Source organism: Nelusetta ayraudi, unplaced genomic scaffold, assembly GCF_046127955.1.
Source record: "Nelusetta ayraudi isolate G7.1 ecotype Tasmania unplaced genomic scaffold, CSIRO-AGI_Nayr_v1 ptg000098l, whole genome shotgun sequence".
NCBI classification, from domain to species: domain Eukaryota; kingdom Metazoa; phylum Chordata; class Actinopteri; order Tetraodontiformes; family Monacanthidae; genus Nelusetta; species Nelusetta ayraudi.
Window position 1 is genome coordinate 110,001 of NW_027466148.1, and position 12,500 is coordinate 122,500.

Genomic DNA, 12,500 nt, shown 5'->3' on the forward strand with positions numbered 1-12,500 from the left:
AGAATGGGAACACAAAGCAGGAGGAGGAAACACGACGCGGTGGCGCAGTGGTTAGCGCTCGGGAAGAAGGTTGTGGGTTCCATTCCCAGCCTGGGCAGTTCTGTGTGGAGTTTGCCGGTTCTCCAGCTTCCTCACACAGCCTGAGAACCTGCATGAGAGCTGAATTGGAGAGCCTAAATTGTCTGTAGGTGTGTGAGAGAGAGCGAGTGATTGTCTGCTACGTTTCCATCGACCCTTGAATTGCGCAAAACCTAAATATGGCAATAAAAAGTGGTGATGGAAACAGCTCAACAACCTCTCAAATATGGCTGAAAGGTTTTGAGGCTCTCGTGAGGTGGTTTTTCAGAAGTATCCATATAGAGGAAGATCGCAAAAGTGCCATGGAAACACTTTTTTCGTACTGGGTCACATGACCACTTCACTGACCAGTGAAAATGGCGCCTTACGATTGGACGGAGGAGGAGACGGAATATTTTTTACAAGTCATCAAAGAGAAAAATTGTCGAAACACTGCTAGAATACCACTAGAAATATCGCTTTTATTTAGCGAAAAACTCAATCAATGAAATGCAGCTTGTGCGGCTGGATGGATGCGAATGGATGGATGGATGGATGGATGGATGGATGGAGGAAAAGGAAGCAGGCATAAGCGGTGCCCCCTGTTGGTGGCAGCTGATTGGGGGGGATTAAATTTCACAGCAGGGTGATTCAGGCGGCGCAGGGAATTTGTGTATTTGATGAGCGGCTGCGACGGCGTCGCTGCACAGTGAGCAGCAAACGGCTGCTGAATGAAAAGAGCTGCGTAATTATTTGTCTCCGTGCAACGTTTTTTTTCTTCCTCTCAACGTGTGGAGCCGCGACTACGGCGGCGGCGACGCATTCGCATCTCCCCCCCGCCCAGCTCTCGGCGGTCACGGCGAACAGAGCGGCGAAATGCGAGCGCACGGGACGAGGAGATGAAGGATGAAGGGATGTCAGAGTAGGAAGACAGGAAGTGGATTAGCAGAGAGCACAGCGGGGGGGCGGAGCCTCTTCTCCTTCTTCTGAAGGAGCTGGTAAAAGATGAAAGTGAGTGCGGTGTGTGTGTGTGCGCGCCTGTGTGCGTGTGAGTGTTTGTGCGTGCATGTGTGTGTATGTGTATATGTGTTTCTGTGTGCGTGTATGTGTGTTTTTGTGACTGTGTGACAGCCAAGTGTTTGGGGGGCGGGACTACAATCCGCATCCAGCAGAACCAATCAGGAGCTGCTTGACGCTACGAGCGATGATGCTGCTTTTTTCCCTCTGTCCTAGCGGCAGCGGCGGCCGTGACTGCAGCGGCGGCGGCGGCGAGGCCTCTCTGTTGGCGCAGCGCTGGAATTCCACTTTGCAAACGACCAGGGCTGCGAAGATGACGAGCATTTGGCGAGTCGGGGCGCCGAAGAACATTGATGTTTCAGAACGTTCGGAACGAATTCCAAACACGCTTGTTGTTGTTGTTGTTGTTGTTGCTGTGTGCAGGATTCTTCCTCCTTCTGACTCGCACTCGCTCCGTGGATGCCGATCAAGTAATTAGGGAAAAAAAAAAAAAAAAATCACGAAAAAACTTCTGCCAAGAGTTTGCAACTCGCTTTGAAAATGCACCTGAGAAAATGTGTGATGAGGGAACCTGCAGATATCAAAGACGCTGACAAACATGTTGTTTATTTTGCTCCCCTGATGTTTATGCCAGTGATAAATAATGAATCAAACGGCATCGTGGAGGAACAGCCGGCCGTGTGGAACACATTAAAAGTGAGCGCGCACAAATCTTTTTTTTTCTTCTTGTTCCTGGATGTTTATCGGACGCAAAAAAACGTTTTAAAAAAAATAATAAAAGCTGTTCGGTCGGGCCATAAAGCAAACGCAGCTATTTCATCACCCTGGCGAAGGAGGTAGGAGGAGTAGGAGGAGATGAAAGAAGAGGAGAAAGTAAAGGAGGTGGAGGAGGAAGTAGAGGAAGAGCAGGAGGAGGAGGAGATGAAAGAAGAGGAGGTGGAGGAGGAGGAGGAGGAAGTAGAGGAAGAGCAGGAGGAGGAGGAGATGAAAGAAGAGGAGGTGAAGGAGGAGGAGGAGGAGGAGAAGGATGTAGAGGGAGGAGGTGTTTTCTCTGTACACAAAACATTAATGAGCCTCCCTGGGACCAATAGGAGTCCTTATCTGGTTCCCAACTGGCTCCACTGGGAGCTCAGCTCTGATTGGCCGGCTTTGACCGTGCCAGGCAGGCAAGGTTCGACCAATCGTCTTATTTTGAAAAGGGATTGACGGAGATGAAAGAGGGCGGAGCTTCAGAGTGTCCGGCTTTAAAACAGCCCTCACACACACACACACGCACGCACGGAGCTGGTGTGACAACAGAGGGCGCTGGGGGGGGGGGGGGGGGGACATCTGTTAATCTTCACTGACCAATCAGGGCAGGGTCAGGGGGTCATGTGGTGCGCAGGGCGGATTAAAGAAAAAAACTCAAAACAAAACAACAACGGCGGTGATGAGCGGCTCCCCCTCCTTCCCCTCCTTCCCCTTCCTCCCCTCCTTCCTTCCTCTAGCATTCATCCACCCAGTCACGCACTTCCTCCACCCGCCTCCTCCTCTTCCTCCTCTTCCTCACTCTCAACCGCTCATTACTGTAATTGGAGGGTTTGGGGGAGATACGGCTGGGACAAGAACAGGAAAAAAGAAAGAGGGAGAAATGGAAAAAAAAGGAGTGAGAGGCCAGTGGAGGTCAAAGGCCGCGCCCTGTATGCGGCTCATCATCATCTTCATCATCATCATCATCATCATCATCGTCATCATTACAACCGCCTCCTCCCGCCCTTGCTGTGGCCTCAGTCTGCCAGCGGCTCATCGACATTTACCCCCTCACAAGTTTTCAATCACAACATCCACTTGATCGAAAAACTGGCACCACACCACCAGGGGGCAACAAACACTTAGCGGCGCTCTTCACACCCAGAGGAATAAATTGGGAAAAAAAGACGACCACCACGAGGGGGCGACATACATGGTTTGGTGTCAACCAACCGTTCTATGATGTTTTGCATCCAAAAGCATTCAACATTTTTTATCACCTACAACAGCATGTTTAGCCCTCTGTTTGTCACCTTCTGCTAAAAAAAAAAGAAAAAAAAGAAAAAGAAAAGAAAATATCATCAGTGGATTGTTTGCCTGTTTGGAAAGGGCCATACAACCTCAGAAGGACGGAGACATCACCAGGGGCATGTAAAAAAAAAAAGAAGTAAAAGTAAATACTTGTAAAAGTACGAACTTTACTGTGGGAATTTGCAGCTAGAACAGAGACACAGGATACAGTGGTGACCATGATGATCGCTCCCCTAGTGGTGAGGACACGACACTGCGCTCGGCTCTTGCTTTTTCTCCTGCCTGTCTCCTCGCCGCAAGAGACGACCTGCACTCACCTCAGCTGAATGAATTGATCACCGCCAGTTAACGAGGCTTGACAACTTTTAATTTTTCTAAACCTCTGCTTTTCAGCCTCAAAAAACAAACTTTGAGACAGACAGACAGACAGACAGACAGACAGACAGACACACAGTGCGGATGTTTGTGTTTCTTGCTCATGTAATTGCCTGGGGAGGGTCTCGATGTTGGGTGGGGTTCATAATCAACAATCTTTACCCCATGATAACCCTCTCCCTCCCCCGTCACACACACACACACACACACACACACATACACACACACACACACACACACACAAGTTCCAAATCCCTCAGACTGCCAGCCTGAGCAGTGCACACACTCGCACGCACACAAATAAACAAAGAGGGATTAGGCAGACACACAGCTACATGCGCGCGCGTGTGTGTGTATGTGTGTGTGTGTGCATGCACTAACAGGTATAAACACACACACACACAACTTCAGTGTGCCCACATTTCCTCTCAGTCTGGTTTTTCCTCTCGTCTCATCTTGCAGTATCAGCCTGCACACAACACACACACACTCTGCTTTTCTTTCTTTCTGACCTTCTCTGAAACGTTTCTTTCCTTTTAAGGCCGTCAGTGAGCGCTCTCTCTCTCTCTCTCTCTCTCTCTCTCTCCACCCCTGCCCCCTTCACTTGCTTTCTTTCCATTAGATATCTATCTCTCTGCCCTCCACCACTCTTTTCCTCATCCCGCAGCTTTGTTTTTCCACTCTCTCTCTCTCTGTCTCTCTGTCTCTCTGTCTCTGTCTCTCTCTCTCTCGCTCTCTCTGGTAAGACTTCATCCATATAAGTCATTTGGGAAGCCGCCACAGACCCCCCCCCCCCCCCCCCCCCAACCCCCAACCCCCAAACCGCATTGCTCGGGATTGTCAACACGCTGGCGTCATCCACAGTCCAATGCGAATCTATCCGCTGCAAGCGTCTCTCTGTAGCTGCTGCAGCAGGCCATCAGGGGGCGCCGGCGGCGTTCTAGTGAGCAGGAACTTGGTTTTCAAATCACGCAACAATCTGACGGTATCCCAACTGTGTCGCATTTCTCCTGCTACGCGCAAAAAAAGTTTCAAAAATGGATTAAGTTGCTATTTAGTTCAGGAGAACACAGACGACTAGCCTAGCTTAGCGATGCCTAGCCTAGTGTAGCCTAGCAGGGTCGCTTGTTCTGCTCCAGTCTGACGTCGCCGTCGTGCCAGCATGTGACCGCAGACCCGTCCAGGTTTGCCTCCACGGCCACTGTTTGTTGTGGTCGCAGCAGATCAATGATCCTGCTGCTTCTCTTCCACCGCCTCCGGGTTGAAAAAAAAAAAAGTATTGACACACTATCGAGCGTTTTCTCTCCGTCCTCACACTCCGGGAAACACGGCTGGAGAGAGGAGTCGGAGCAGTACGGGAAAAAACCTGGAGGGGTTGTGTGTGGCGCCGGGAGATAGTGGCGGCATTTGAAATCCCCCAGCAGCAGCAGCAGCAGCAGCAGCAGCAGCAGCAGCAGAAGAAGCAGAAGCAGCAGCTGCAGCAGCAGAAGAAGCAGAAGCAGCAGCTGCAGCAGCAGCAGCAGCAGCCACCCGATCTCAAGAGCTGCTGAAATTGGAGCCCTTTGCGGAAACGCCGAAAGAGCATCTGAGGGCTCAAATGATGATGAGCGGCACAGAAAAGGAAGAAAAGGGAGAAGCAGAGATGAGGAGGAGGAAGAGGAGGAGGAAAAGGAGAGAAAAAGTCGAGACAGAGGAAAGAAAGGTGAGATTGCTGGTACAGACATGTGGCATTTCCCTAATCCTCACCCGCGTTTCCTTGTTAAGGGATTAAAAAATGAAAAACAAACAAACAAACAAACAAACAAACAGAAAAAGCCGAGTTTTCAGCCTTCACAACAATCGTCATTGTTCAGGAAACCAAGAGCGAGGCCTTGGCTGCAGCTGACGCGAGGAGGAGGAGGCGATAAAGAGCGCAAACACAACCGAGCTCAAGGATTAGAGCGCCGTATTGTTTTCTCTGAGGTCGGCCTCTCGAGGAAATCAACCATCATCCAGCTTCTCCACAAAGGAAAAATCCTCCCCCGATTGTCACTACGTTTGTGCACATTTGTGCCATTATTGGTTTGTGTGTGTGAATGTGTGCGTGTGTGTGTACGCCAGGAGATGACGTCCGAGCAGATAAATCACAGCTGGGTTGGTACCAGCTGGTGGGAGTTCCACCAGTCCATAAAAAAAAAAAAAAAGTTAATCTATTTTTAGATGACACGGAGCCTCGGTGGATTCGATGACAGGAAGTGAAAATGTAGGGGGGGTTGTTTCGTGGTCGAGTTCACTTGCGGTGATGTGCTCGCATGAATCATTTGTGAGTTTAAGTGGGGGTCGGTGTGAGGGGTGTGGGGGGGTCGGTGGGGGTGGGGCTGTGACGCACGACAGAGTTCCGAGGAAGAACTGAACTGTCTGGACAAGTCAAGTGTTTTACTGGAAGACAGAAGATTTTTGGATATTTTCCCAGTAAAAACTCCTGGAAAAAAAAAGCTGTTTTCTCCCTGATCATCTGGGCTTGTAAGTTAGCCAGGTGCCTCTGGAGTCCAATAAACAACCAGGTCGGCAACAAGAAAATGTATCTTAGAATTCCAGAAGTTTGATTTTTTTTCTGTTTTGTGAGTGTTGCCAACTTTTGATTCAGAGGAATAAAGGAGGCCTCCCTCCAGCAGGGCCGTCACCATCACAGGCCAGTGGGGGTCAATCATAACTTCAAATAGGGATTCAAAAAACTGTATGCTTCACATAGTTTAAACTACAAATAAGATGACTGTTTAAATTGTCTTGCAATATTTTTACATAACAATCAATAAAGGGCAGGATGGATGGCTTTTACAAAGGAATTGAATAGATAAAATACGGGACAACTCTGTATTCTAAGGAACGGTTGGCAACTCTACGAGCAGCACGTCCACGTTAGCAGAGCGCTGCAGGCAACATGCTAACCACTCTGTCGATTCTGTAGCCAATCAATCACAGTCACGCGATGCCAGCTTGGAGCCACAATTTGCCAATACTGATTTCAGCAGAGGATAAACGGAGAAACAAAAAAGCAAAAGTACAGGCCGACCATATTTATTGGATTTGTTTTTGTCGGGGAAAACTTCAGATCCCAGAAAGAGTTCTCGTAAAACGGTTTACGAGAAAAGACAACAAAGAGGGAAAGGAAAGCTTGTTTTGATTAAAAGAACTTTTTGAAGGGAACTTTCTGACCCACTTACCGTGGTAGCGGACAGTCTTGCGCGGCACCGGGTTCCAGTTGAGGGCCAGCGACTCCTCCAGTCCCACCAGGCACACCAGCAGAGGGAACACAGCGCACATGGCTGCTGCTGCGTCAGCTCCCATTGCCGCCACTGCCGCTGAGCGATGCAACGGTGGATGGGTCGATCAGCTGCTGGGGCGGAAGAGCTGGCCGGCAGCTGGCCGCCTGCCGAGAAAGAGAGAGAGCGAGCGAGGGAGAGAAAGAGAGAGACACACACAAAAATTAAAAAATGAATACAAATCAACACTTTTTGGACGGAAGCCTCACTTCAAAGCAACTTTATTGGCCAAACTGTACTAAATTTAGTTTCCCTCCCACAAAAATGTGCTCAGACTGTGCTTAAAACTGAAAAACACCGCAATAAGAAGAACGACAACAACAACAACACAAACCCGCAATGATATTAAACAGAAAGATAGCGTTGGGTGGTTGGATAATTTGAATCGCTGTGGAGATTCGGTAAAAACTCTGGACTTACTCAGACTGAGAGAAGCTCCAAACAGAAGGCTCGGTGGCAGTGGACGGATTTAATATCAGGTGGAGAGTTTGAGTTACAGGCCAGCAAGTTCAGTTGGAATTTAACTGGTCCAAGACATGAACCTACGACGACCGAAGAGCAGAACAAAGGCATCGCTGTCGGGTTTAAATAGGAGTCTTTAAGGTCGATGCCTCAGAATCCACACTTTAAAGTGGAAATCTAGTCTATAAAGAGAACGGAAGGTTGGGGAGATAATTCTGAGCATCAACAGAAGAAAATAAGAAGGAAAACTCCAGGCTTTTTTTTTTTTTTTAACCTAAATCCTTCAAACCGACAAGGACGTGGCTGAAATCAGCAGAGTTTCTGTGTGAGCGTCGGCCAACCAAGCGAAACAAATCAAACTATTTAATGACTTTTGGCCGCGCCGTCAGAGTTGTGATGTCAGCGATGAGGGATGGATGGGGGGGTTGGAGAGGAGGGAGGTGGGGAGGGTGTGCATGCACGGCATTAAAAAAAAAAGGGAAAAAAAATAATTCTCCCCGTTCCCTCGTCAACCGCCAGCGATAATTCCACTGCTGCTGAGCAGAGAGCTGAGGGAAAAAAAAGGCTTATCTGCTCGTCAGGCCAATTCAGACGCACTGTAATAAACTGAGGGCGGGGGGCAGGGGAGTTATCAAAGTTAATTGGCGGCTGCAAAGCGTCACGCGTCAAACGTGTCGGGAAGTCAGCGTGGAGCGGCGGCGGCGGCGGACGACCCGACAGGAAGCAACTGGTTTTACGTCAGATGACGACGTCGAGAGCCGAAGCGGCGGCCTATCGTCCCGTCGCCACGGCAACCGGGCCGCCCGGCTGGAGGCAACACTCTCATGTCTGCAAAAGTTGCTTAAAAACCTAATTTATTGGGCCAATAACAAGCAAACGAACACACACACACACACACACACACACACACACACACACACACACACACACACACAAGCAAAAAAGCGATCAATAAGACTGAGCGGGAGATAAGAAAGGTTCTAATCAGTCTCCTGCAGGAAGGCAGCGTGGCCACACGGCACTGGAAAACAAAAGAATTTGTGATTGGGTGTTTGGTGGAGGCGGAGCAATCCATCGTTAGCGGCGGCGGCGGTGAGCGGAATAGTAAATGAGATGATTAGTTTGAGTCCATTTTTAAGCACTATTTGCTCTTTGTGGCCTCATGAATAGGTGGATTCGCGGCTCTTTCTCCCCCGTTATCAAAATAATTAAAACACGCTTTGGCTTCTGGACTCTCGGCCGGACAAAAGCAAAAGCAAATTGAGGAAGACGGCCGTCCAAGAAATTCTGTGGCAAATTTTTACCAAATAATTTACTATTGGGAGGAAAATGTAATCACATTCATTAAAATAATCTTTTGTTGCTGCCTTTTGAATCATTACTTTTTTTTTTTTTTTTTTTTAATTAAAAACGTGGCTTTTGTTTGTTCAGGACAAACTGCGCCACACCCGCCTTGCTCTTTTTCATTCAACGTTTATTTATTCATATACGATTTTATATAAATTTTCATATAACGATGTGTTTATGTTATTCTTTTTTAAAACTTCAATTGCCCTTTATCTCGTTTTTAAACTTTTACCTGACACGTATGCTGCTACTTGAGCGATGTTGCCAAACGGAATGTCATTGTATTCATTACAAATGAAAATGAAGCCTCTTAATAATCTTAAAACCATGCACAAGGGGGCGTCGTGCAGGTGGCGGATCGTTCTGCAGCTCGGAGCAGAGGAAGAAAAAGCAAAAGGCCGACCGCGGTCAAAATGTTTGTGTCCTCTGTGTTGGTGGCATCACAATCAACAACAACAAGATCAACAATTTTTTAATCTTTACTACTTTCTCCACCGCGGATAGACGACGTCTCATTATTTCCAGCGTGAGCGGTTGTTTTGGCCGTTCATTAAGATCTTTGTGCGTAAAAACGATACCACTCTCTGCGCGCTTCCTTCCCCGTTTTTTGACAAATGGCTCCCAGATCAGCACTAATTAAGCTTAACGACCGATCACAGCGATGCGGCGGCTCTGAGAAATCGCAGAGTCTTTATTTAAACGTTTGTTGTATTCCCGCCAGGAGAGAATGTCACTTTAGGATGAAATGAGAAACAAAAACACAAAAAACACAACACCGGCGTGCCATCTGCGGTCTCTCTCTCTCCTCCGCACCTGCTGCTCAGCCGCCAATCAGCGAGTGAAGCGACGTGACAGCAGCCTGGCGACTCTGCTGCTCCCCCTACTGGCCGAATCTTCCGGCAGAGCGGCGGGGGAGCTGATCGGAAGGATTGGAAATGATTTCTGCAGCGCGGCTGCTATTGATCATGCTTTCCACCCACACCCACACACACACACACACACACACACACACACACACACACACACACACACACACACACACACACACACACACACAGAAAGATGAAAGGCCCCCTCCCTCCTCCCTCTGATCAGATGATGGCCATGTGCGAACTAAGAGAAGCGTCTCGGGCCGAAAGCTCCTCAAGCCGGCCATCGGCTTTATTGGATCGATGTCAGAAGCCCTGGAGGCCCTGGAGGCCCCGCTGGCCCTGGAGGAGGGGGAGGAATAAACACATCTCTGAATTGGTTCTCCTCCTCCTCCTCCTCCTCCTCCTCCTCCTTTTCTTCATCCCATGTCCTCCTCTCTCCTTTTCTCCCCTCCTCCTCCCTATTCCTCCTTTAGGTCCGCTTCGTCCTCCTGCCCTTTTCTTCCTCCTCCCGCCTCCTTTTCTTCCCAACTCCTTCCCTTTTCTTCCTCCTTCTTTTAATCCTCTTCCTCCTTTTCTTCCTGCCCCTCCTCCTGCTCCTCCTCCTCCTCCTCCTCACTGTGTCCTTCCACCAGCGCTCGTCCCTCTCAGCGCCGAGACGTGATGGAGTGAAGGGGTCTCGCTGAAGGCCGGATTAAGTGAAGGGGCATTGTGTTAACACCACCGGCACCTGGCAACAAGGAGGAGGAGGAGGTGGTGGAAAAGAGAAGCAGGAGATTCAAGGTTTGCTTCATTTTAGTTCTTCAGTAATGGACCAAATCAAAGTGAAAGCCAACATCCTGATGTATTATTTCCCAGCCAACGCCACCCTCCTCCTTTTTCCTCCTTCCTCCTCCCCTCCTCCTTCCGCCACCTTCCTCCCACTACTCCTTCCTCTTCGTTCCTCCTCCTCTTCCTCCCTCGCGTCAGTTTGTCGATAATAATACGGAGGAAACGGAGGAAACAACGGTTTGAACCGTCGGCCTGACGTTTAGTCGATACACTTCAGCCGCGTTGAAAATTCCGTCCGCCGGTGATGAGGTTTTTGTTTCCCTCGCTGGCCTCAACGTTTTTATTAGCAACGAAATGAGAAGTTTAATCGGAAAGGGGCTTTTTATTCTATTTTTCTTTCCTAAATAAGTGTGCGAGGTTTTATGAGTCACAAGTCGCATTTTATTCTAGATGACTTCCCTCTGTCTCCCTCTGCTGCTTTGATACTAACAGTTTTTTTTCATTATTTTAAATACGTGTCTATAAAAAGACTCCCAACGTGCAGCTGAGGATGTTATTAGATGGATTTAAAGGAAGACGGATGGGTCAATGCTGCTGCAGAGAAAACGCACGCCACGCCACGCACATGCGCGCTAGGCTCCATCATAAATCCAGAATTAAGTGCATCAGCTTTATGATGGGAGATCATCAGAAGTGATCAGAGGAAGGTCGCGTCTCCCGAGGAGCTTCACTCAGTGGCCGGAAACACAGACATTAGAAATAAGCTGAATGTCTAAATTGTACTGAAATCTTTTAATTGAACGCAACAATCGATGAAGTGCAGGATGGATGGCTTGAGGTTGCGCAGTGGTACTGCCTGCAGATACGGAGGAAACAAGAGTTTGCACTCAGAAATACGGGACAAACGTCCTCCCGCCTGGATTCCAAATTGGACGCAACCGCAGCACCTTTGCAGTTTTCTGAAAAAGAGCCCTGTGGACGTGGAGGTGCTGAGGACACTCCAGCGCTGTGTTATTTCTATACTTCTCTCTTCTGTTCAATCAAACGGCCTCTTTAGGACCTCTCGCCGTCGTCATCCTACCCTGGTGACCAAATGAACATGGCCGCGCTGGCTTTTATAAGGTGCGCTGCAGGTGGCGCCGCCTCCTCCTCTGCTGCTGCTGGAGGTTTGTGTTGGAGCCGCTCCGGCTAATGAGCCGAGACATGGCGGCCTAATAACATCGGACGACCACGGGGCCTCACAACGGAGAGCTCATTAAAACACAGGAGAGGCAGGCCACAGGTCCTGATTGGACAGTGTGTGCGTGCTTGTGTGTGCGTGCGTGCGTGTGTGTGTGTGTGTTCCTGCAGGGCTGATTTCTTGCAAGTGAGCACCACGAGTCCCCTCAACTTCACAGCTGCACCTCCGCCTCCCCCCCCCGTCTTCCTGCCCTCGACTGGCCCCGCCCACTATGACCCCACCCTGTCCTGGCTGCCACTTCCTGAGACACACACACACTCACTGACCTCTACCGCAATCCCAGCTGACTCCTCGTCCTTCTCCTCTCTGTGACATCTGACCCCTGACCTTTGACCTCTTTCTTCTGTGTCACTCATAGTCAGAGGGGGCATCTGCCGCCTGTGCGGACTTGATGTCCATTAACCCGTAACTCCCCCCCCCCCCCCCCCCCCCCCACACACACCCTTCCCCTCTCGCCTACTTGCAAAACAAACACTGCAGCTACCGTCAGCTCACTTCCTTCCTTCCTCCCTTTCTTCCTGTACACCCCCCCCCCCCACCCCTGAGCTTGGGGGCCACTTTAAAACACACACACACACACACACACACACACACACACGCACACACACACACGCACACATACAAAGGCTTCCTTTGTGCCCCTCCTTTCTTTCAGTTTTTTTATCCTTTTCTATTTTTCGCAGAACCTAAATGGAGAAAAAGGCCGGATGAAGCGATTTCACACAGCATGGATGGAAGCTTGAGAAGAGCTGCAGGACATTTGTGCAGCGCTGGAGTCATTATGGGTGGGGGGCCGGTCAGTCGTCTCTGAGTGGGCTGCTTTCTCGCACCTCGGGGTGGTTTAATATTAGAAACATGAAGCCCAAAAATAAATAAAAATAAATGCAAAGCTAATCAACAAAATTGGTGGGGAAAAAATTTTTTTTAAAGTTGTTTGGAATGTTGAAAGACGTCAGTCAGTCGGTGACGGAGTCAGTTAGTTAGAAGACGCAGCGCCAGGTGTTTCATCCATAACGTTGA

At 49.2% G+C, this 12,500-nt stretch overlaps 1 protein-coding gene across 2 annotated transcripts in view; it reads right to left on the reverse strand.

Moving 5' to 3' along the window:
* sema4c (sema domain, immunoglobulin domain (Ig), transmembrane domain (TM) and short cytoplasmic domain, (semaphorin) 4C) overlaps window positions 1-12,500 on the reverse strand; it is a 76,474-nt gene that overhangs the window by 32,389 nt on the left and 31,585 nt on the right. Inside the window, exons 1-2 of one of the 2 annotated variants that reach the window (XM_076048260.1) lie at window positions 7,212-7,324; window positions 6,693-6,898 (exon numbers count right to left, since the gene is read on the reverse strand). In XM_076048260.1, the coding sequence (XP_075904375.1) occupies window positions 6,693-6,816 (124 nt within the window). In that variant the 5' untranslated portion in view covers window positions 6,817-6,898; window positions 7,212-7,324. Of the gene's footprint in view, window positions 1-6,692; window positions 6,899-7,211; window positions 7,325-12,500 lie in introns of those variants that run through there. The other variant, XM_076048258.1, reaches the window with a different exon arrangement.